Here is a 20,901-nt window from a genome sequence, read left to right on the forward strand (position 1 = left end):
AGCCAGAGACCACACAGAGGTATTTTATCAGTCCACTAGAGTATCCCATCATCATGTCCAGTTTGATCTGATGCAAAAACTCATTCTGAAGAAAAGAATCACCAGGATCTTATAAAAAATAATAATAAACACAAGCAAAACCGAGATGGAGCTAGGTCTGCTCATATTCATGAAAAGCTTGTGCTCTAACCCTGAGCCTGGTGTTGGGAAGTTTCTATCTCCTGGAGCCAAGCCACGCCCTTCCTCTCCTGGCACCCATTGGCAGCTCCATGGGTTGGGGGAAGGACACTGGAAGGAAGGAATCTCCAAGTGTCCGTAGTGAAGGCCCAACAGTGGGTCCACAAAGGAGCAAATGAAAGGACAGAGCCAAGCCCACATGCAGCAGGCAAGGCTATATTTTCCCACCCCAAAGACCTTGATGATTCCTGAAGATTGAGATTCAAGTCTCTTAAGGAAAAGTGACAGCAGCAGAGGTACCAGGGGACAGAGTCACACCCAACCAGGTCTCTGCTCTCCTTTCACAACACAGCACTCCCCCTTCCCTACATACACCTTCCTGCATATGACCTACTGCTACCAGGCAGCCTGCCAGGATTACCCTTCCCAGGCCCAATTTCCAGTGTAGAAATGCTCATGACTGCCCACCCTGTGCAGAAAAGCAGAGATGGCAGGTGTCCTCCCAGTTAAAATCCCTGCTAGACATTCTAGCTGGGCCCAGGAAGAGTACCACCAAGCCTTCTGTGAGGGTGTAAACTAAGTACCACTTAAGTGATCTGGGAAGGTGGGCCTCCAGTGGAAGCTGGATGCAGGATGAGAGCATGGATGGGCGTTCCTGTGCCTCTCCCCCCACCCCACCTTGTGCTTCCAAAAATCTCCTTTCTATGGTGTCTGTACAAAACAGCCAGGACACACCCAGGTACCTACATTCCTCCTGGTTGCTTTGAGTCATAAAATCTGAACTATGTTGGCAGTCGGGTGGGTAGGGCTGATCGTGACACACAGGGAGTGTTGCGAGGAGACTTATCTGGGGTGCTCTGCTCCATGGCTGCTCAGGCCTGACTCCTGTGTCCTCTGCTCACAGATAAGATCGAGGATGAGTTGGAGATGGCTGTGGTGTGCCACCGGCCTGAAGGGCTGGAGCAGCTGGAGGCACAGACCAACTTCACCAAGCGCGAGCTGCAGGTTCTGTACCGGGGCTTCAAAAACGTGAGTCAACAGGCCTCCTCACTTGATCCCGGTCTCACAGGGAACTGGTCCAGGAAGGAGGCCTGGCCTGAAAGGGGTACCCAACATCAAGGCCTCCACATCCAGACAATAAAGGAGAAGGTCCGAGGAGAAACTCCAAAGGCCACCCAGCATTCTTCCCGGCCCCCGTGTAAACCTGGCAATGACTTGCTCACATGACTTGCTCAAACCAGAAGGACAAGACTTGAGCCTGGGGCTCATGGAGAGGGGTGGTCCCACACTAGTGCCCAGCCATTAGGTGGGACCCCCACTGCACACAAGGTCTCACACATCCTTACTCTCCCCTCCTTCACAGTTCCAGAATTAAAGCAACTTACTTAACAAATAACAACAACAATAATTATAAAGATCTAAACAAGCTTGACATGTGACAGCTGTGGGGTGCTGAATGAAGAACGCCATTAAGGCTTTCCCAGCCATCACCCAGATGCTTCCTGACTTATAGGGCTCAGTTTCACAGGGGGTGATCTCAGGGAGCACCAGTCATCTCGGGGACCCCTCACCCTGTCTGACCTCCATTGATTGCTGCCCTTCCCACAGGAGTGCCCAAGCGGGGTAGTCAATGAGGACACCTTCAAGCAGATCTATGCCCAGTTCTTCCCTCACGGGGGTGAGTGCTGGTCAGGGCCAGGATGGGGGGCTAGTTACGGCTACAGAGGGGTGGCCGGGATGGGATGGCTCCATGGATGGGATGGCTCCATGGTCATGGTGCTGCCTGCTATGTGGCAGGTTTTGTCTATGACTTTGTCTGCAGTTCCGGGCATTTCCCCAAACATTTTTGGAGGAATTTTGCTGCATCTCGTATCTAGGATGAGAGAACAGAGCTAAGAACTGGTGTGAGATGCTTGTGATTGCAGCTGAGGGTAACAGAGCTAGGAACCCACCTTAGAACATGACTCCCTGCATCAGTTATTTGGGCCCCCCAAAAGACAACATGGTGTACAGGGGTGGGCCTTTGACAGCTAAAGCCCAGGAACTGATTGCCTGGTGCCCCTGCAGGCTGGTCCTCACCAAAATCTGCTTCCCCTACACTCTCCTCACTCTTTTTGTAAGTAAAGGCACCCCAGACCCTGTCTTTCCTTCTCTGCCTTGCAGACGCCACCACCTATGCCCACTACCTCTTCCACGCCTTTGACACCACCCAGACGGGCTCTGTCAAGTTTGAGGTATGAAGTTTCTGTGGGTCCCCAGCCCCCAAGGAGCTCCACTAATAGTGGGGATGGGGCATAGCCAGGTCCCCATGCTGCTGTGAGGGAGAGCAGCACCTTTCCCCAAAATCAGCACTGGAAGCAGCCCCCACCCTCCCTCCCAGAGCTGGGAGAACAGATGCAGAGCTGCCAGGGAGCCACTTACATCTGTCCCTGCCAGGATTTCGTGACGGCCCTGTCCACTCTCCTGCGTGGGACGGTGCATGAGAAACTCAGGTGGACGTTTAACCTGTATGACATCAACAAGGACGGCTACATCAACAAAGAGGTAGATGAGGGCTGGGGGGGGGTGGAGAAAGGATGGAGGGGTTGATGTCTATGGCAGAAGACCAGACAGGATGTGCAAGTGTAGGCAGAGTGTATAAGTGTGGCCAAAGGAAAAAAAAAGTGTGGCCAGGGGAGTGTGAGATTTCAGAGAGAGAATATGTGTGGGTATAGCCCAAGGGTGTGGGTATGACTGTAGCAAGGGCTATATGAAAATGCAGAGTGTGTGTGTGTGTGAGTGTAGCCAGGTTGTGTGTGAGAGTATAGACAGAAAGTGTGTGCAAGAATAGCCTGGCCAGGTGTGAGTGTAGTCAGAGTGAGTGAGTGTAGCAAGAAGTCTGTGTGTACTAAGGGGGTTTGTGCATGTTTTCTAGGTCTAATTCCCAACCATCACGAGTCAAATAAAAGCATGAGAATGAAGCCAGGCTGCTATGGCTTCATTCCCAGTTCCCCCATTATTTGGAGGCCTTCTGAGAATGAAGGTTCCCTGCATTCCTTCTCCCTGCCCCACCAGGGTGAACAAAGACACAACATAGAACCCTCCAATGGGGGAAGCACTTTAGGGATGAAGCTGATGAAATGGGACCATATGATTATAGTGCTGGAGACCTGTGTAGTCCAGGTTCGACTGCTCTGAGGCTGAGGAAAGCTGGGTGGGGTGACAACCAAATAAACATCAGAATCAAAAGGCTCAGATATAGGAATGACTGGCAAAGCTCCGTCGAAGTCAGCAAGATGCTCTCCCACCTGGCCTGGCCTGTGGGCCCAGGATCCTGAGTATCTTCAGGAGAAGCTGCCAACAGGGTGGAAGTATACTGGACACCACACAGGCCCATGAAGCATGATGCTCAGGACAAGAACCCCAGAGAATGTAGTAGCCTGACCCACCCCACCTCCCATATGTGGCTCTCTTTGGTTCTGACCTTTGGGCCACAGCTGATGGGACTCAGGGGACCATAACCAGGCAGGGCTCCTTGTACAAAGCAGAAATCCTCTGTAGTGGCTCTCCTGATCCTGAAGTTGGCTCTCTAAGTCACTTTTTACCTGCCAGGGAGACCTAGAGTAGTGTTGGCTTGTGGCACCTGAGAAGTGGGTCCCCATGTAGACATGCCCCCCACCCCTGCCATGCAGGAAATGATGGACATCGTCAAGGCCATCTATGACATGATGGGGAAGTACACATACCCTGTGCTCAGAGACGACACCCCCCGGCAGCACGTGGATGTCTTCTTCCAGGTATGCCCCTTGGATGGAAAATGGGGGGGCACCAATGGGGACAGTGCTTCACCCAGCAGACGGGGCCAGATAAAGATGCAACGGGAAGGTAGGAGAGTGGGTTACAGACCCCACTTCTGAAAAGAATCTCAGGGGATGGTACAGAGGTCCTATGAAGCACAATGAGGAAAAGCTAAGCTATGGGGTTCACTGGAGCTGGGTGAGCTTGAGAGAGTGTGAGTGTAGGTCAGGAGGTGTGAGCACATCACATCATGCTGATTTGTCAGCAAATCACAAACCAGGCACAAGAACATCCAAGAACTGGGGTTTCTTCCAGGCTGATCCCCTCACACTGCAGGTGGGAAAACCAAAGGTGCAACCCAAGGGCCACTGAGCATCAGAGAGAGAGCAAGGAGCCATGATTGGCCTAAGGTAGCTACATGGATCTAAGGATGGGCCTGGGATATGGGGATAATGGGGCAGGTAGGAGGGGGCTATACAGTCAGTGATGGGCTAAAGTGAGTCTGGGCTGGGTTTTTCCGGAGGCCACTGTCCAGCACAGCTTGAAGACCTGGGCATCACTCCTGAAACTGTCTAACTTGGCTGAGTGGTGTTGGGGTAACATAGGACAGAGATAAACTCAGGGCCTCTCAACACAAGGGATGTCCTATTTCACTGAGCTGCACCATTGCCCAGGTGTTCTGATTCTAAGATAGTTCAAGGGAGTATAAGTGCTGCTGCCAGGCCCAGGATGTGTCTACTAGTGAGGGTCATCCCAAGTCTCTCCTGGATGAGATGACTCATGGGACAGCACATGCCTGGCCCATTGCTTCCCAGAACCAAGTGCCTCCCCAGGCACAGCTGGGTGTAGTACTAGATGCTGTAAACACCTCCCAGATGTGGCCCTGATGACTCCCTGAGCACCCTTGAGTTCGTCTCGGGCTCCCAAGCAGATCTGGCGACACCTTCCCTGAGAAAAGAAAATCTGTGAACACCAGTACCAGAGTGCCCCAAGCCTTTCCTGTTTCTCTTTCAGAAAATGGACAAAAATAAGGATGGCATCGTGACATTGGATGAATTTCTTGAATCCTGCCAAGAGGTGAGACAAGATCTAGGGACACAAAACCTCAAAGTTTGGGGGCAGGGAAAGCTAAGGGCAATAGAAGGGAGACAGATGGCAAGATGTGAGCACCCTCTTGGTCAGAGCCATCGTGTTGGTACCAACCACAGCTCACTAGCCTTCCCTGAGGAGTGGAAAAAGAGGGGGTTAACAAGGTTTCCTGAAGAGCCCTAGCACCATGGCTTGGGGTTCAATACCTGGACCTGGACAATGGGAAGAAAACATGTAAAAACCCACCCAGCTGTGTGGACAAAACCAGGGTACCTCTAGAATCAGCCTTCAGATCTGTGGGGGGGGGTGAAGTGGGGGGTGGTCTTGGAATTCTTTATGGTAACATAAATACCCTGGGCCAGTGTAGCAAGCCAGCCTCATTAAAATTTAAACCCAGGAGACTGGGTTTGGGGTCACACCTGATGTTCAGGGCTCACTCCTGGTTCTTTATTCTGGGACCCCTCCTGGCAGAGCTTGGGGCACCATATGGGGTGCAAGGAATTCTGTGGGATAGTATCTCTGCCAGGAATGTGGGTACCACAGGTCTGTCTACCTGGAGGAGCAGCTCAGTAGCTCAGAGCTCCCCCAAGACACAAGGGGGCTGGGAGTTAGTCTGTTGTATTGTGGCAGGGTGGGATTCGTGCCAGGGATGTGAGTATGGGTCAATCTTTGCAAATTAGAGGCCAGAGAAAGAATCCAGATGTTAAGGCACATGCCTTGCACACAACTAGCCCAGATTCAATCTTCAGTACTCAGAGTCCGCAATCACACTGCCTGGAAAAACTTCCAATACATATATACTAATTAATTAATGTAATATACCACATCAACAGAAGGAAAGAAAAAAAAAAATCTACCAATAAGATTCAATTTTCATCACTCAGTCCCTAGTCATTACCTCGGATACACACATACTTACCAAGCCCCAAAGGCCTCCAATTAATACTTGTGAGACCTTCTAAAATGTATATTCAAATATGTGTGTTATAAATTATATAAAAGCTAATGAACTGGGGCCGGAGAGATAGCATGGGGGTAAAGCGTTTGCCTTTCATGCAGGAGGTCATCGGTTCGAATCCCGGCGTCCCATATGGTCCCCCGTGCCTGCCAGGAGCAATTTCTGAGCCTGGAGCCAGGAATAACCCCTGAGCACTGCCGGGTGTGACCCAAAAACCACAAAAAAAAAAAAAAAAAAAAAAAAAAAAGCTAATGAACTGATGTCACATCAACAGATGGAAGAAAATTAGACCAATAATCAGAAAAGACTTTGACAATATTCAACAACTGTTTACTTGCCTCAGTATAGTCAAGGCCATAGATGACAAACCCCAGCTCACATCATGCTCGATGGAAAGTTTCTCTCAAAGATAAGGAAACCGACTTACTACTGTTGTTCAGAAGAGAACTGAAATCCTAAGTAGGGATATTAAAAAAAAAATAGAAGATCCAAACTAAGAAAGAAATAGAATATTATTATTTGCATACTATATGAAATTCCTAGAAAAAACCCAAGACTCCACTGGGGAAAAATGCTATAAATGATTAACCCATACAGCTAAGATGATGGACTATGTAACTATAAGTTTGCTACATTTCTATATGTGAGCAATGAAGTAGAAAAGACACAAATAAAAAATCAATCCCACTTACAACTGTAGCTAAGAGAATTAAGTGCCTTGGGGAAAATGTAACAAAAGAGATAAAAAAAGACTTGTAGATTAAAAGCTGTATTGCTGTCAAAGTAATAAAATAATATAAATTATTATTTTTAAAATAATTATAAATAAAGATGGGAGTTACTGCTACCTATGAGACACATTTGAATAGTCGGAGAAAACACAGGCTCTAAGTCAAAGAGGATGAAAAACTATTTTAAGCAAACAGTTCCCTTAAAAAGACTGAGTTAACCATACTGATATCAGACAACAGACTTCAGGTTAAAAATAAAAGTTATGAGGGCAAGAATGGGTATTTCTCAACAGTCAAGAACAGGGGTGGCGAACAAGTTCGACACAAAGAGCCAAAATTTTAAACTCTGAAAGTCAGAGAGCCACACCACGCAGTGACCTGCCAAAACAGACAAACACACAAAAGCACATAATTTTAACAATAATATATTAAACACATATTGCATTTTGCCATTTTGAATTCACCACCCCTGGTCAAGAATATCATTCCTAGATAGAGCAAGCAGACTAAAACTCAACAGGGCTTTACAGAAAGAAACAGAATACAAGGACTTAATAGGCTCATCATCTCCCACATTATTCTGAAAAACATTTGAGACATTCTCCAACATAGGCCACATGCTGAGTCACAAAAAATACCTCTATATTTCTATCCTCAAGAGGATAGGACTGATATCAACTATCTTCTCAGGCCAAGACTTGCTGAAAATGGAAGTTATTCATAAACCGAAATGGGAGGGGGAATGACTGAATCAAACACTTGGAACTTACTTTACTCACTCACTATTAAACCAATTGAGTCAAAGAGGAAATCCTAGAAGAAATCAAAGAATTCCTGTAAACAAAGGAGAATAAAATCATAAGTTACCAAAACATATTGGATACATACTAAAAGTGGTAAGAGGAAAGTCCACAGCAATGCGAGTATTCATTTGGAAGAAAGAGCCCACACAAATAACCTGGCTACATGGGTTCAGCAACTAGAAACAGATTAGAAAAATGAACGCAGAGCAGCAGAAAGAAGGAATATGTACAATAGGAAGTAATTATACTCCTAAACATATATGCACCCAATGAAGGACCAGCAAAATATTTAAAACAATTGCTGATAAATTTGAAGAAAGACATTAATAGCAACACAATAATAGTGGGAGACTTCAATACTACCCTATCACCCCTCAATAGGTCAACCTATTGAGGCTAAAACCCAACAAGAATAAACTGTCTCTGAAGGGAGAAATGGAAGAGAGTGGCTTAGTAGATATAAATTGGGCTCTTCTTTACCAGAAAAGCAGATGCACAGTCTTCCAATACACATGGGTCATTCTGTGAGATAGACCTCATGCTGGCCCATAAAACATACCTCTATGAAATCAAGAGGGTAGAAATTGTATGAACTATCTTTGCAGATCCTAATGCACTGAAATTAGAAGTGAATTACAGATACAAAGAAAAACTTGGACACCTAGAAATTAAACAGCTCACTACTGAAGATGAAATTAAAGAGAAAATGGGAACAAAGACAAGACTTACCTGAATTTGTAGGCCACAGCAAAAGCAATAGTAAGAGGAAACTTTATGGCTCTGTCAGCACTCATCAGAAAGGAATAAGGGCCCTGCATAAATAATTTAATGGCACAGATTATATCATTGGGAACTTATCAACAAATGAACCAAAATAGGAAATAATAAAGCTTAGAGTAGAAATTAATGAATTGGAAATCCAAAAAACAATCCAAAAGATTAATGAAAGAAAGAGTTGGTTCTTTGAAAAAAATTAACAAAATCAATAAACCATTAGCAAAACTCACAAATTAAAAGAGTGAAACTCAATAAGCTTAACTAGAAATGAAAATGAGGAGGTTACTACAGATACTACAGAAATTTAAAAGGTTAATCAGAGATTACTTTGAGAAACTAAGCCACAAAATGAGAATCTGGAAGAAGTGGATAAATTCTTGGACTCCAATAATCTCCCAAGGTTGAACCAAAATGATCTGAAATATCTGAGCAGACTTATTACTATTGAGAAAATTAAAATGGTAATCAAAAGTTTTCCCAGAAACAAAAGCACAGGCCCAGATGTATTCACCAGTGAATTCTTTCAAACCTTTCAAAAGACCAACTGCCAATCCTTTTCAGCCTCTTCCAGGAACTTAAAGAAACAGAAATACTCCCAATTAGTTTGTCTGAAACTAAAAGCACACAGAGATGCCACAAAAAGGCAATATCCCTGATGAACACAAGATGCAGAGATCCTCAATAAAATTCTAGAATATAGATTCCAACGCTTCATCAAATACCTCATATACCATGACCTAGTAGGATTAATTCTGGAGATGCAAAGATGATTAAACATATGCATAAAAATCAATGTAATATACGACATCAACAAAAGGAAATTTTAAAACATAATCGCATCAATAGATGCAGAGAAAGCATTTGATAAGGTCCAATACTTATTAATGATCAAAACCCTCAACAAGATGGGAATGGAGGAAAATTTTCTCAATGTAGTCAAGGCCATTTACCATAAGCTAGTGGCAAATATTATACTCAATGGAGAACAACTGAAAGACTTTCTCTTAAAATCTGGCACAAGGCAAGTGTACCCTCTATAGCCACTCCTATTTAACATAGTACTGGAAGTACTTGCCATAGCAATTAGGTAAGAAATAGATATCAAGGACATCCAAATAGGACAGGAAGAAAAGCTCTCACTGTTTACAGATAACATGATACTGTTCTTAGAAAATTTTAAAGACTCTACCTTGAGTAAAAAGCTCCTAGAAATAATAAATCAGTATAGCAAAGTGGCAGGATACAAAATTAACACACAAAAATCATTGGCCTTAAAAAAATCATTGGCCTTCTTTTATTTTAGTTTTAGTTTTTTTTTTTATTTGTTTTTGCTTCTTTTGGGTAACTCCAGGCAGTGCTCGGAGGGTGCTCCTGGCTCTGTGCTCGGAGATTGCCCCTGGTGGGGACGGGGGACCAAGTGGAATGCCGGGATTTGAGCCACCGTCCTTCTGCAGGAAGGACAGAAGCCTTGTTTCCATGCTATCTCTCCTGGGCCCACTTTATTCCTTTAATTACGTCTTTTATTTAATCTTTTTTTTCTTTAGATATGTGTGAGCATATATATTTTTAGTTTTTGGCATGTGTCTGTTTTCTTCTCTCTCCACCCCCAAAAATCTACCAGCAATATAATGTAGCACCACTTCTTCCTGCAAAGACATATTAAACAAAGGGGAAATTTTACATGTAAAAACAAGCTCTTACTACTAGGGATAAGAACTCATACTTCTTTACAACACAGGGACATCTCCCGCCCTGAACGTATGTCATGTGGAACCAACTTAGACTCCAGGGAACTAGACACCGACCGTCCAGCCTTGACTTCTGGATCCCAGACATAGAAATGACAGAGCTCTCCACAACAGCTCCAGGAACCAAATCCCCTCCAGGGCATTCATAATGCTGCTCTGATGTCAACATGTGCCATTTCTAAATTTATAACCTGACAACGAGGAAATGGGAACAACTTGATCTAAGAGCAAGTTGTCCTTCCTCATCAGCCAATGATAAGACAAAATCAGAAAACATGTCACCCTTTGACCTGAGCAAAAGCCAAGATCTCTATATACAGATGAATGGTTGTTACAACCAGGACTTGACAGTATGCATTCCGGGACCACCACCAATAACAACATCAACGAAAACCTCTAGCCTAGCTTTTGGTCTACAATCTGTTCAACAAACAAGATCTCCAACTCCAGAGGTCTGACTGAGACAACCGCAACTGAACGGGTCTTCTGGAAACATAACAAAAGACTTTATCCCAGGCTCCATTCTAGGAGCAACATAATGACCAAGACCACCAATTACAGAAGATGGATTAAAACGACATTGAAGAAGCAGAACTGCTAGAACCACAAAGATTCTATCATAAGTTCCATTCCTTGAGCTGCACAGTCACCAAGATCTCTAGAAACAGAGGTCTGATTTTACCATCCAAGATGAAGTAGAAATCTTCCATACACCACAAATGCGCCGAGGGGAGAGTAAATGACCATACAAGAAGTCTACAGTTAATCCCATGACAGTATACTTCAGGTGTGGAAAACCCTGTAACTCCTAGGCCACGGGAATTCCCTTTATAATATCTCCAATACTTAATGTGCCTATGCAGGGGGGGAAAACACAAAATAATCATCTTTCTACACATTTATTTATTGATTGATTTTTGAAGTCTTTATTTTGGTGTAGATATTGAAGTTGATATCTCCAATTTTATTTCATTTTATTTTATTTTATCTTATCTTTCTCTTTCTTTTTGCACTCCAGCATGATTTGATTTCAGAAACGAGACTATTGTGTGGTGCTTGTCTTTATTGCTGTAGTGCTCACTGGATATTTAATTTGATATTTCTTTCTGTATTGTGTGGTGTTTTAATTACCTTTTTTATGTCCTCTCTCAAACTGAAGTTGAAAGCCTCTAGAAGGTCTCCGCCCATTTTCAGTGTATTTGACTTCTTTTTTTTTCTTATTTTGTACCTCCATTATATTGTTTTTCTTTCCTTCAAACAAAACCACATAACCCGATTTATCTAGCTCTACATCTTAAATAGAGGGGGAAACAGGGAGGGTACCAGGACCAAACAGATATATGACCACTAATATAGTAAGCAAGACAAAGAGGGGACCACCTACTCTAGTAACCTGGGGGGTGATGGTGGGGTATAAGGGTTGCAGAAAGGGCACTGGGATGGGGAGAGGACAAATTTGGTGATGGGTATTCCCCTGATTCAATGTTAATATGTACCTAAAATACTACTATAAAAGATAATGTAACCCATTATGATCACAATAAAAATTTTAAAAAAATCATTGGCCTTCTTATACACAAATAATGATAGAGAAGTAGACATTAAAAAAGGCAATCTCGGGGCTGGAGAGGTGGCGCTCAAGATAAGGTATCTGCCTTGCAAGCGCTAGCGTAGGACAGACCACAGTTTGATCCCCCAGCTTCCCATATGGTCCCCCCAAGCCAGGAGCAATTTCTGAGCTCATAGCCAGGAGTAACCCCTGAGCGTCAAATGGGTGTGGCCCAAAAACCAAAAAAAAAAAAAAAAAAAAAAAAGCAATCTCATTCACAATAGCACCACAGAAATTCAAATACTTTAGAGTCAACTTAACTAAAGAAGTGAAGGACCAGGAGGGCTGAAGAAAAGAAAAAGTGAAGTACCTATTCAAAAAAATGATAAAACATTACTTCTAGAAATAAAAGAGGACACAAGAAAATGGAGACATATACCCTATTCATGGATTAGGAGGATTAACATAATTAAAGTGGCAATATTCCCCAAAACATTGTGTAAATTTAATACAATCCCTCTAAAAAAAATACCCATGACATTCTTCAAAGAAGTGGATGAAACATTCCATAAATTCATTTTGAACAATAAATGCTCACAAATTGCTAAAGCAACCTTTAGGAAAGAAGATGAAAGGCATAACTTTTCCCAACTCTAAATTGTACTACAAAGCAATAGTCATGAAAACAGCATGGTACTGGAATAAAGACAGACTCTTAGATCAATGGAATAGACATGTATTAAGAGATTGACTCCCCAGGTTGACAACCAGTTAATTTTTGATAAAGAAGCAATAAATACAAATTGGAGCAAGGAAAGCCCCTTCAACAAGTGGTGTTAGGACAACTGGTCAGGCACATGCAAAAAAGTGACTCAGATCTCTCTTTAAGACCATGCACAAGGATGAAATCAAAATGGATTAAAAGCAAAAATCAATAAATAAAAATAAATGGATTAAAGCCCTTGATATTAGACCTGAAACTATAAGGTATACAAAATAAAACATAGGCAAAACACTCCATGACATTAAGACTAAAGGCATTTTTAAGAAGGAAAAACCACTGTTCAAGCAAGTGGAAGCAAGATAAACAAATGGGACTACATTAAACTGAGAAGCTTGCATATCAAAGGAAACAGTGACTAGGATACAAAGGTCTCCCACACAATGGGAGAAACTATTCACCCAAAACCCATCTGATAAGACATACAAGAAATTCACAGAACTCAACAAGAAAAAAATGATCTAATCCCATTAAAAAATGAGGAGAAAAAATGAACAGATATTTTCTCAACAAAGAAATACAGATGGCCAAAGGCACATGAAAAACTGCTTAACATCATTAATCATCAAGGAGATACAAATCAAAACATCAATGAAATATCATCTCACACCACAGAGACTGGCACACATCACAAAGAATAAGAACAACCAGTGCTGGCATGAATGCAGGGAGAAAAGAACTCTCATTCACTGCTGGTGTGAATACCATATAGTCCAATCTTTCTGAAAACAATATGGATATTCCTTAAAAGACTAGAAATTAAACCCCATGTGATACAGCGATACCACTCCTAGGGATATTCTTTAGGTACACAAAAACACAATACAAAAATGCCCTCTGCAGTCCAATGTTCATTGTAGCACTTTTTAACTCAGGTACCCAACAGCAGGTTGGGTGGACAAAGAAACTGTGGTATATATATATATATACAATGGAATATTATGCAGTTGTTAGGAAAAATGAAGTCATGTAATTTGCCAATACATAGTTGGACATGAAGAATATTATGCTGAATGAAATGTCAGAGGAAGAAGAATAGACATAAAATGATCTCACTCATCTGTGGAATATATGAAAAATAAAAGACAATATGGTAATAATTCCAGAGACAATGGAGATGAGGGCTAGGAGGACTAGTCTATAACATGAAGCTGGCCACAAAGAGCACTAAGTGCATTAGAGCACTAACCACACTGACAACTACCATGACACTTATAGTGAGAGAGGTATTCAGAATGCCTGTCCCAGAGACAAGCAGTGAGCATGGGAGAGAGACATTGTGGCAGGAAAATTGCACCAGTGAGGATGGTGTACATTTTATGAATGAAACTACAAACATTTTTGTAACCACAGTGCATAAATAAAGTATTTTTAAATAATGAATTGGGGGGGGGGGTCACACCTGGCAGTGCTCAGGGGTTATTCCTGGCTCTGTGCTCAGAAATCTCTCCTGGCAGGCTCAGAGGACCATATGAGATGCTGGGATTTAAACCACTGTCCTTCTGCATGCAACGCAAACACTCTACCTCCATGCTATCTCTCCAACCCCAATAATGAATATTTTATTTTTAAAAAAAATATTTTGTAATGCCATGCGAAAAAAATGAAATAAAAATGAATTAAAGACCAAGATCTCAAAATGAGCCCATAAATTATATTGAGGAAAATTCATAGACTACTCTATGATATAGAAGTAAGGTGCATCTTCAATGACTCAGCCCTATTACCCCCGCAAATAGAAACAAAGATAAATGGGATTATATCGCACCACAAAAGAAACAAGGAGCAGAATAAAAGGACACCTCATAGCTTGGGAGAAAGTATTTAATCACCACTCATCTGATACAGGGTTAATATCTAAGATATACAATGCACTGAAATAATTTAACAAGAAATAAATAAGCCCATAAGTAAAGGGGGGGGGTTGAGAGTGACAGAGAAGAACTGAAACTTCCTCAGAGAAGACCGCCAAAAGGCATATGAAAAAATGCTCTGCATCACTTTCATAAGGAAAATGCAAATCAAAACAATGAGATACCTTACACCAGTGAAACAGATACTCATTGCAAAACAAAACTAAACAAAAAAGTGTTGGTGTGGATGTAGAAAAATGGAGGACGGACTCTCATCCTCCACTGGTAAGAATGTTGTCTCACCAGCTGTATAGATAATCTTCAAAAATTTAGGAATTAAGCTCCCATATGAACCAGTAATTCTGCTTTTTGGCATTTATCTCAACAGTTAAAAATAATCAATTCAGAAAAGACCCACATTCCTAGATTCATTGCAGCTCTATTCACTATAGCCAAAATCTGGAAACAAATGAAGTGTCCAAGAATAGATGAGAAGATAAAGAAACTATGGTATTTCTACATAAGGTAATATACTCCAGTACAAAAAAAGAAAAAAGAAATAATGCAATTTACTGCTACTTGAATGGATCTGGAGAATATCATATTGAGTGAAGTTAGGAGAGAGAGACAGAATTATCTCTCTCATACAGGGGATATAAGAAGCAGAGTAGAGGAATAACAAATACCCAATGGCCACAGAACTGAGAACTGTCTTTGGCAGGAAGGTAAGTGGGGGGGGGGTAGAAGAAGAAGGACACTGTTGGAGGGAAATAAATATTCTGGGAGAGAGTGTGGTGAGGGATTGTGAAATAATATTGTAAGCCACAGTGCCTACAGTAAAAAAAAAAAAAAAAAAAAAAAAGAGGAGGTAGAAAGATATTCTATCTTTGGGTCAGAGCAATAGCACAGCAGTAAGGGGTTTGCCTTACATGAGGTCAACACAGGACAGACCCTGGTTTGAATCTCAGCATACCATGTGCTAGGTGTGACTTTTGAGTGCACAGCCAGGAGTAACCTCTGAACACCACCAGGTGTGACCCAAAAACAAACAAACAAACAAACAAACAAACAAACAAACAAACAAACAAAAAAAGATATTCTATCTTCATGGGTTGAAAGAATTAACATAGCAGGAAAGTCCTGAGCAGAGTGCAATAGACATGCCAGAGGCCTGAGTTCTGTTCCCAGAATAGGATATGGTGGCCCAGTCACCAGCAGGAGCTGCCCCTGGGCAAGTACTGAGCCTGAAGTAGCCCCCAACACTGCTGGGCATGTCAAAGAACTCAAAACACAATTCAAAAAGCCACCTTTCCATCCAAACAGTGTCTAGACTTTATGCAATTTTCATTCAAATAATGTCATTCAGTGACATCATCATCATCATCATCATCATTATTATTATTATTATTATTATTTGGTTTTTGAGTCCCACTCGGCACTGCTCAGGGGTTACTCCTGGCTTTATGCTCATATATCGCTCCTGGTAGGCTCAGGGGACAATATGGGATGTCTGGATTCGAACCAACGACCATCTGCATGAAAGGCAAATACTCTCTCTGGCCCCTATTTAAGGAAATAGATCAAAATTAAAATTCATATAGAACCACAAAAGATCCCAAATAGTCCAAGCAATCCTGAGAGAGAAGACAGATGGCATGGCATCATGTGTAGGGATTTCAAACTATACTAAGAACTGTAATAATCAGAACAGCATGACAGTTAAATTAAAACCAGATCATGGAATAGAAGTGAAGTTTCACAATTCATTTCTCATATACATGGACAATTTATGATACAGAAGCAAGAGCTTAAATGCAAGTCCTGAGACAGCACTGAGCACATCTGGGTGTGACCCCCAAACAAAAACAAACACAAAATATGGAAAGTCTTCGGTAAAAGGGTGCTCTGAAGTACCGGAGAGATAGCACAGAGGTAAGCCATTTGCCTTGCATGCAGAAGAACAGGGTTCAAATCCTGGCATCCCATATTATCCACTGAGCCAGCCAGGAGCGATTTCTGAGCATAGAGCCAGGAGTAACCCCTGAGCGCTGCCGGGTGTGACCCAAAAACCAAAAAAAAAAAAAAAAAAGGAAAGGGATGCTCTGAAAATCTGATTACCACATGGTATTGGCTCTTTACCATATTTGGGTATTCAACTTCCACAGCAAAGAAGATGAGCAGAAATAAACCCATGGGATTATAACAAGCATAAAGGCTTCTGGGGGTTGGCGAGATAGTAGGGGATAAATCACCAAGAATTACCCTTAAGCATTGCTGGATGTGGCCCACAATTCCCTCAAAAAATTGAGTGAAGGCAATAAAATTTATCCTCTGAATGAGGAAAAAAAAAAAAAAGAGAGATCCTCACTCAGTTGGTGGGGAAGTGTGGGAGAGAGGGGAGAGAAAGAGAAAAAGAGAGAGAAAGAGAGAGAACAGATCCAGCACTGCAAGATCCCTGAGCACTGCCAGAATGGCCCCAAATTAAAACAAAAAAAAAATCTTTTTTTTTGGTTTTTGGGTCACACCCAGCTGCACTCAGGGGTTACTCCTGGCTCTGTGCTCAGAAATCGCCCCTGGTAGGCATAGGGAACCATATGTGATGCCAGGATTTTAACCACCGACCTTTTGCATGAAAGGCAAAAAATGCCTTACCTCCATGCTATCTCTCCGGCTCCCGCAAAAAAAATCTTTTTATAAAGCATCACACACAAGCACCTGACAAAGGGCTGCTAAACAAGATTCATGAGGAATTCACAAATGCAACATTAAGGAAACAATATTATCCACAAATGAGGGTAGGGCGAGTTGTACATACACTACCACCATCAGAAGGTCGACAGGCACAGGAACAAGTATCTGGAATCATGTGGTTTCAGGAAAATACACATGGAAACAATGAAGGTCCCATCACATCTGCGATAATGACCAACACCCCACAGTCTAGAAACAAGTGTTTGGGAAGTGGAGGGGAAACAGAAACACTTAAAATATTCTCAGGGAATGTGACTCATCCAGCTTTCAGTATTCCAGAGAATACCCCAAGTATTAAAAATGAATCTACACTGTTAGATAGAAAGTATGTATGCTCCTAGGAATCTACTCAAGACTGTAGAAGCACATATCTGAAAGTGAATCTGCACATCTCTGTTTGTTGCAGTGCTACTCCCTTCAGCCAAGAAATAGCCTAACACAATCACAAAACAGTGGTTAAAAAAATGGGAATGCTCATGAAGTACACAATTCCATAGCCATAAGAAACAATGACATCTTCCCTTTGCACCTACATGGATTGGGTCCCAGTTAAGTAAGTCAGAAGGAGAAAGTCAGATATCAGATAGGCTCACTCAGAGGCAAGCCAGAAGATAGCACAGTGGGAAGATAGGCCTTGCCTTACATGTGGCCAACGTGGTTCGATGTCCAGGGATATGAGTTCCCAAGCACCACAGGAGTCATGCCTAAGCACAGAATTAGGAGTAATGTCTGAGTACTTATGAGTATGGCTTAAAAATCCAATTCCCACCCTCCAAAAGATAGCAGAAGTAAAGCAACAAATAGAAGAAGAGCAACAAACTAGGGTGGACTGGGAGGGGAGCAGCTTGCTCACACACTTCAATTTTTATTTTTTACAAAGCTGTTGATAGCATAGTTTACAGCATTCAATGCTCCAACTCTAGACCCACAACTGGCATCGGTATCCCTCCACCAATGACTGGAGTTTCCCTCCCTTCCCACATCTTACACCCCATATCTTACGTCCTCAGTCAACTCTTTGGGGGCATTACTCCTACTAGTGCTCAGAGACCACATGCAGTACTGCCCCGTGGAGTGAGGTTACTGCAAGCAAGGCAACTACCTGCTGTACTATGTTTCTGGTCCTGGAAAGAAAAATCTTGTTTTTATTTTCATTTGCACATTAATCCTTTGCATCACATCCTCACACGAGTCCTGACTCAGGGTTTCAATGTACAAAGTCATGTCACTCTACATCACTGACCCCTGAGAACTGCTCTCATGTTGTTAGTCCTTCTCCTTCCTTGTCATGCTCATTTCCAGAGCTAGGGCAAGAGTTTCTGCCCTCTTATCCCTCTGTCTCCTCATTGTCCCTCCATAACAAGGGAGTGACATCATCCCATATTTTTCCTCCTGCCTTCAACTTACTTCCCTCAACTCCATCTAGACTGCAGGGCCACGGGGGCCGTTCTGCATGAGGGACCAAAGGGAGAGCTCAACCTCTTTCTTCTCTCCTTCACCCTGCAGGATGACAACATCATGAGGTCCCTGCAACTGTTCCAGAACGTCATGTGACAATGGCTCTTGACTCTCGACTTGAGCGCTCTGAGCCCTACAGGTCACTCTGCCTCCTGTGATCTCACACAGACTCTCTTGGGAAGGTTCTTCCCTCCGGTCCCGCTGCTGGGCTGGTCCTGGAAGCATGTTCCTCCACCCACCTGCCACTGCCCCGTTTACACCATCACGCTCTGTTCCATGCCAACATGCCCAGCCACCTTGATGGATCTGGACCCCAGCGCTCTGGGCCTCCCTCCCAAACCTTAACATCTATGTCACTTCCTGGAGCAGGGGAAGCATGAGCATCGTGCCTAGCACTTGAACTCTACCCTGGCCACACGGGGGGAGCAAGACCCCGCTGTCTGCAGAGGTCTCAGGCTGAATTGGGAAGCATGGTGTGGCCCGAGGCCCCCCAGCACCCATGTCTCCAGCTCCTGGAGACTAGGCGGCCCTTCTCTCTCACATCAGCCCTTGAGCTGGCAGGGCCCTGCTCCCACTCTAACCGAGGTTCCACACTGCACGTCTCCCCCAGAGAACCTAGAATGCCTGCACATCACTGTACTTTTCTACCACGCTCAACTCAATAAACAGAACCATTTCTTATGCTCCTCTTTAATTCCTTGCCCCATCCCTAGGAGAGGGTCAGCCTGTACACCAACCCTGGGGAGAAAGGCCCCAAAAGATGAGGAATGAGGAACACTCTCACCTACACCTCCTTGAAGTGTGGCAGAGGGCTAAGTGGGAAGTGGGGAGCAGGTCAGCCGAAGCTCTTGTAGGCAGAGTTGGGACCCAGGAGAAGGAAGAGGGGAGCCCTCAGCAGGCAGAAATGAGGCCAAGGTAGAAGTGGGGGGCTGGTTAGACCCTTTCCTACATGCAGATTTGGGGTCCAGAGACCAAGGGAACAACTTCTCCCATCAAAAAGCTGGGGTTGGACTCTGAGTCTCAGTTTTCCAAGGCACTACCACAGGAAAAAGACTAAGTGCTGACAGTGGCTCTTGGGAGGAACAGCCACTCTCTGAACTCACAGATTGTGGGCACTACACCTGGGTGCCAACACTGTAGCGCCAACTACCTGGGGGAGAACTTTCCAAAAGGTAAGGACTCTGAGGCTCAAAGACTCCCCACTGACCAGCTAGAGAGATGGTATGGGGTAAAGGTAAATGGTAAAGGATAAAGTTTAAAGGTAAAAGGTCAGACTCCCGGATGTTTGACCTCAGGTTCTCTGAGAGCCCCTTCCCACACACCCAGGCCACACTCTGAGCAGAACCAGCAAAGCCAACCAGAAAGAGATAGGGGTACTCTCTCAAGGGATCATTCTCTCCCACTTGCATCTCACACCTATTTTTCAGATGTAAAATTGCCACACAGAGACCTGAAACTACCCACCCTCATCATTACTAGAAAGGGGCATGCAAGCCTGCCAAGCTCCAAAACCCATGCCCACACCCTTTCCTTCAAAAGTAAGAGCCCATTCTCTACCTGCTCTTCACATCTGCTCTCTTGATGCAAACAGTAGAAGGGACAAGGAAGCAATGGATAGGAACAAAATCACTCATGCTCCCAATGGAGCAATTCCAAGGATGACTGAGAAGGTGCCAGTGTGGGACCTGAGAAGCTCTGAAACAAGCAGATCCTGTCCTGTCAAAACAAGCCCCAACGGAATGGGCAGATCTCATGTGTGATGGATGTGGATGGGTCTGAAAACCAGAGTCTGGAGCACAGGAAGATGCTGGAGGGTGGGGAGTCCCCAGACCCACTAAAGATACCAGAGACCTGGGTCCAGTATAGACACTGAGCCCAGGGCCTGCATTCAGCCCACCCTTAATGCTCATGTCCAACAGCCTGGTGTTGCCTTCAGACCCAAGCCAATCCTAACAGAAACCAGTTTTAAGACCTGTCCTAGAATAATGAAACCAGGTCATCTGTTTTCCAGCGGGCTATGAATGATAAAGCACCGTGTCTAGGGACAGACACTTGTTTTTTAACCAGCAGGAAAGTTACCCTGGAAATGAACACGGAAAGCAAAGCAGCAATAGAGGGACTACTCCATGTTCAGTTCAACAGATGGATCAAACTCTACCTGAAGGAAGCTGCAGGAGCCGTAGTTGGGTTTGGGTAGCATTAGTCAAGTCATCTTATTTTTTTTTTTTTTTTGGTTTTTGGGTCACACCCGGCGGTGCTCAGGGGTTACTCCTGGCTGTCTGCTCAGAAATAGCTCCTGGCAGGCACGGGGGACCATATGGGACACCGGGATTCGAACCAACCACCTTTTGTCCTGGATCGGCTCTTGCGAGGCAAACACCGCTGTGCTATCTCTCCGGGCCCAAGTCACCTTATTTTTATTACTTACTGGCATTTTCTGTAACTGGCC

At 43.8% G+C, this 20,901-nt stretch overlaps 1 protein-coding gene across 5 annotated transcripts in view; it reads left to right on the top strand.

The window, feature by feature from the left end:
- The window catches only part of KCNIP1 (potassium voltage-gated channel interacting protein 1), a 166,938-nt gene extending 147,805 nt beyond the window's left edge, over positions 1-19,133 (top strand). For all 5 annotated transcript variants that reach the window (XM_049776092.1, XM_049776091.1, XM_049776094.1 and 2 more), the window contains 7 exons: positions 1,082-1,206; positions 1,786-1,855; positions 2,341-2,411; positions 2,614-2,721; positions 3,849-3,953; positions 4,969-5,031; positions 18,501-19,133. In XM_049776092.1, the coding sequence (XP_049632049.1) occupies positions 1,082-1,206; positions 1,786-1,855; positions 2,341-2,411; positions 2,614-2,721; positions 3,849-3,953; positions 4,969-5,031; positions 18,501-18,548 (590 nt within the window). In that variant the 3' untranslated portion in view covers positions 18,549-19,133. The remainder of the gene's footprint in view (positions 1-1,081; positions 1,207-1,785; positions 1,856-2,340; positions 2,412-2,613; positions 2,722-3,848; positions 3,954-4,968; positions 5,032-18,500) is intronic.
- Positions 19,134-20,901: the final 1,768 nt, after the last annotated feature.

Source organism: Suncus etruscus, chromosome 6 (assembly GCF_024139225.1).
Source record: "Suncus etruscus isolate mSunEtr1 chromosome 6, mSunEtr1.pri.cur, whole genome shotgun sequence".
NCBI classification, from domain to species: domain Eukaryota; kingdom Metazoa; phylum Chordata; class Mammalia; order Eulipotyphla; family Soricidae; genus Suncus; species Suncus etruscus.